Source organism: Limulus polyphemus, unplaced genomic scaffold (assembly GCF_000517525.1).
Source record: "Limulus polyphemus unplaced genomic scaffold, Limulus_polyphemus-2.1.2 Scaffold1482, whole genome shotgun sequence".
Taxonomy (NCBI): Eukaryota; Metazoa; Arthropoda; class Merostomata; order Xiphosura; family Limulidae; genus Limulus; species Limulus polyphemus.
Window position 1 is genome coordinate 178,233 of NW_013667092.1, and position 4,089 is coordinate 182,321.

At 29.1% G+C, this 4,089-nt stretch overlaps 1 protein-coding gene across 1 annotated transcript in view; it reads right to left on the reverse strand.

Annotated features, from left to right (window-relative positions):
* Nucleotides 1–4,089, reverse strand: part of LOC106463787 (protogenin-like) — a 76,382-nt gene that overhangs the window by 5,116 nt on the left and 67,177 nt on the right. The window contains exon 15 of the mRNA XM_013923857.2: nucleotides 2,297–2,462. Within this exon, the coding sequence (XP_013779311.2) occupies nucleotides 2,297–2,462 (166 nt within the window). The remainder of the gene's footprint in view (nucleotides 1–2,296; nucleotides 2,463–4,089) is intronic.

Below are 4,089 nucleotides of genomic sequence, written 5' to 3' on the forward strand. Positions count from 1 at the left end.
ATATATATATATACACACACACAACCAAAAAAGTGCATTTTCTCAATTCTTTATGACTAGAAATTAATAATAAACACAACAATGTAAACAGAAAAATTTAATGTCAGAATCAGAACAAATTGTAATGCACTAAATATTTTTAACTAACTTCAGGTTTTCAATCATTAAGGCTTCAATAATATCTAAAAACTGTGACGAAAGTTTTCTGTCAATTTATATTAAAAAACATTTTCATCAGGAATCCCAACATACTTTCAAGTTGTCTGATAAAATCTTATGGTATTAAAATTAATTATTACTTTCATCTTAGTTTTTCACCAGAACAAAACTTTTATAATCTTCATTGTTGAACTATCCTCATTTTAAGAATGAAGTGTTACCATTTCAATATCTATTTATATATAAAGCCAGTAAACTCATTAGAGCTTACTGTGACAAAATTGTACATGTTCCTACTAATATTAAGTAGGATAAAACAAAACACAGGCTTAGGTAATTGTTGCTAGGACATTTTTTCAATGCTATTATAATAACAACCTAAATACTACTTTGTATTACAAAAAGTTTCCAAAAAAATGTTACAAGTTTAAAAGTAATATAGTTTCATTTTAAAACACAGGAATCTTTTAAAATAAAATAAAAGTATATTAGTAAAAAATTGAAAAAAAACAAACAAACTAAGTAATAAAATAAATAAGAGCAAAATTTGTGTACCTTAAAAAAAAAAGAAGAGTTAAACACAGATTTGTCAGTTGTAGTACAAATATAAACTTTAAGTTTATCACATGACACACTGAAAAGGTTCATATCACTCAAATTTGAGTTCTTTACAGCGAATTTCACACTGTATTTCATTATTTAAGAATTCAAATTTTTATTAAACCAAACAAAACTCAAAATATACTATTTAACTAAATACATAATTTGGTCCAAAACAATCCCAAAATATTAGCTAGGCCCCCTTTTGTTTTTAACATTTATGAGCTTTGTGAGTGTATAACTGAAGAAATAGACTGAAACTCAACTGCAAAAGTCTTAATAAATTTTTGTTTTCATCTCACTTCTACACACACACACACACACATATATATATGTGCGTGTGTGTGTAAAAGTGACTAAACATGTCAACTTTTATTTCATTATTGCCACTGAAATGACTGTGATGAAACTACAAGTTCACGATAACACCAGATTCAACATACCACTTTTTTTCAGAAATGAAAGAATAAAACTACGTCAAAGTAACAATAATTTGTAGTATTAAAATGACAAGCTTAATTTAAAATTATAAACAACCTATTTTCTGACCAACAACCTGAAAAGTACACGTGAAAGTAGAATGACCTAATACTAGACTTAACTGAATTGGTAATTTCTTTTAGTATAACTCTTTCTACTTAAAGAAGCATATATCATCTTTGGAAGACAGAAGCCAAATTCGTATGAATATTGGGCCAAAGGAATGCTGAACAAAAACTGACCTAAAATTACCTTTCAGAATTAAAACAAATTTCAGAAAACATTAAAAAGACTGTCTTCGAAATCAAATTATGCTGTAACTTCAGTCAAAGTTGTGTAATTTAGTTCATCTTATTTTAGTTGTATAGAGGATGGTAAAAATTAAGTATGATACAAGATTATCAAACTGATTCAGATAATAGTTACAAAATGAAGCAATCACAAAAATATGTAAGCTAATGAAACAATTGATAAAAGGTATTATTTATTAGAATGGAACATTTAGTGCAGCAAAAAATAAAAAGGCTTGACATTTTGTGACACACATTGAATTAAGGTACTATAAGAACAAACAGGTTATTTTTTTTTTATACAAAATAAACATGATGTCACTGTAGTTTATTATAATGTTATGTATATAGAATACACATTTATTTTCGTTTGTACGGTCTGTCAAGTTTCTTTCACACAACTGATGTTAGTTTTGTCAAAATGAGCTGTTAACTCATCTTAAAGGCAATTTTTCACATCATCAGTGCCAGATCTTTTTGGATCTTAGATTTGAAAATTGTTTGTTTTTTATTCAACATAAAGGTGAAAAAAAACTATAAATAATTCTAAGACTACTGCAGTGGCATTGAAATTTATATTTAACTAATATGATCGAATATATTACCATCCCTCCAGTCCCATCCCAGACAATGGTCTGAATAATGTTTAACTTATCTTCTAAAATTTAAATCCTCATTCACCCATCAATAGAGATCTGGAACTTTTTTACAGAAATTAAGCACTGAACATTGTTTAATAAAAAAGAAATTCTAGTACTGAGTATTACCTGCGAATATAGTTGACCGCTGAAGCATTCAAAGGCCCATTTAACACAGGGTGAAATCTTACAGTATAATAGCTTATGTTTCTGAGAGTCATTGGTGGCTTCCACTGTACCTGGACACTATAAGGACTCTTGGGAAATGCTTCAATATCATGAGGTGGCTCTACAACTGGGAAAGATTTAAACTCATCAACTTTTTTTAATGTTTTCTACAAATCTACTGCTTGTTCTCAGTTAGGTGAAAATCATAGTTACGTAGTATTCATCTGAAGATATACATATACATATTCACATAAACACAGGATCTGTTTATTTAGAATCAAAGTCAAAATAGAACATACATCATAGAGTAAAAAAAGTTCACTTATGCAAAAATGACATCACAAAAGCAGCTTTCACAAATAATATTTTAGAGCTCTTAAAAAAGTGTAACTCGTAAGAGAAATTTATAAAAACGAAATTAATTCTTTTATAGAAAATATAAAGATTAGTGAACAAAGCAGATATTGAAAACTCGATAATGTTAATGTGAAATATTTGAAAAAAAGGTGATGAGCAAATTTCAAGTATATATAATCATTTGAAATTACTTTGTACATTATTATTATGCTTAATACAATTGTAATGTCAAAGCAGTTGCGCATGACACATTAATCTCACTATCTCTTTATTCTTTTTCATAGCTAAATATATCGATAAAGTTAATTCTAAAATATTTGAAATGATGCACAAGTCACACAGTGATAAACACTTTAATTAAATCAGCAATAATCAGATAGCCACCACAGAGTGGTGGCAAGATACTACCTTAAATGTAGAAAAAGTTATTTTAATTTCATCACAATACAATTATTTATTATCTCCAAGAAAACATTAAACTGGCTGAAAGAATTTTCAGAAAGAAAATAAAAGGCTAAACTAAGTGACAGAAAGCCAGTTGGCGTACTGAAGTCACCTAATTATAAAATCAGTCCAACTTAAATATAACCCCTCACATCCATAAAATTATTCTATAAAAACCTAAAGGAATTCAAACTACCAGTGCATACTGCAACATCAGGCAAGGAAAAATGCTTGCCTAATGCTCATGTTAAAACTTAAGACAAGTGGAGAATTGTAAAAAGAATACAACCTTTTTGTACTTTAGCGTTTAAAGCCAAACAAACTTACAAATGAATCTTGATTTTAAAATCCTAGCTTAGCATTTCCAATAATAAATAATAGAATAAAAGGATATTACATGCACACGGGCTAAAAGACCAGTGTTCGGGTAAAGCCACACCTAATTTTGAACAGTGATTAAGAAGAGCACATAGTCAACTGCACCTGCTGCCACGAGGACTTTGTCAAGCTGTGTGAATCGAATAATGGCACTTACTGCCACTTTTATAAAGCACCTACAACTGAAAGTGTGAAGCATGTTCAAAAATTTTATGTCCTACACCATGAATTACTTGACTGGTAGCCCAACATACTCAGCTTAATATTATGATAAAAAATATGATGAAAAATTTCAGAACTGTATGAGAAGTTGGAAAGCTATGATTAATCCCTTCTGTGATTTGCCCAAGATAACTCGGTGCCCTCCATGTTTCAAAAAATATTTGCCCAAATAAATTAAACTATTTCTCACCATATTTTCTATTTGCCCATGTATTACAATCAGTGCTCGCTAGATGGCATTGGAAATGCCATGCGTGCGTGCTGATCTCTATCGGATTTACTTTGAATTATTTATCATAAACACTGGAGAAAAGAATTCCTATTTTGTACTGTTGTTTCATTGAAATAATATA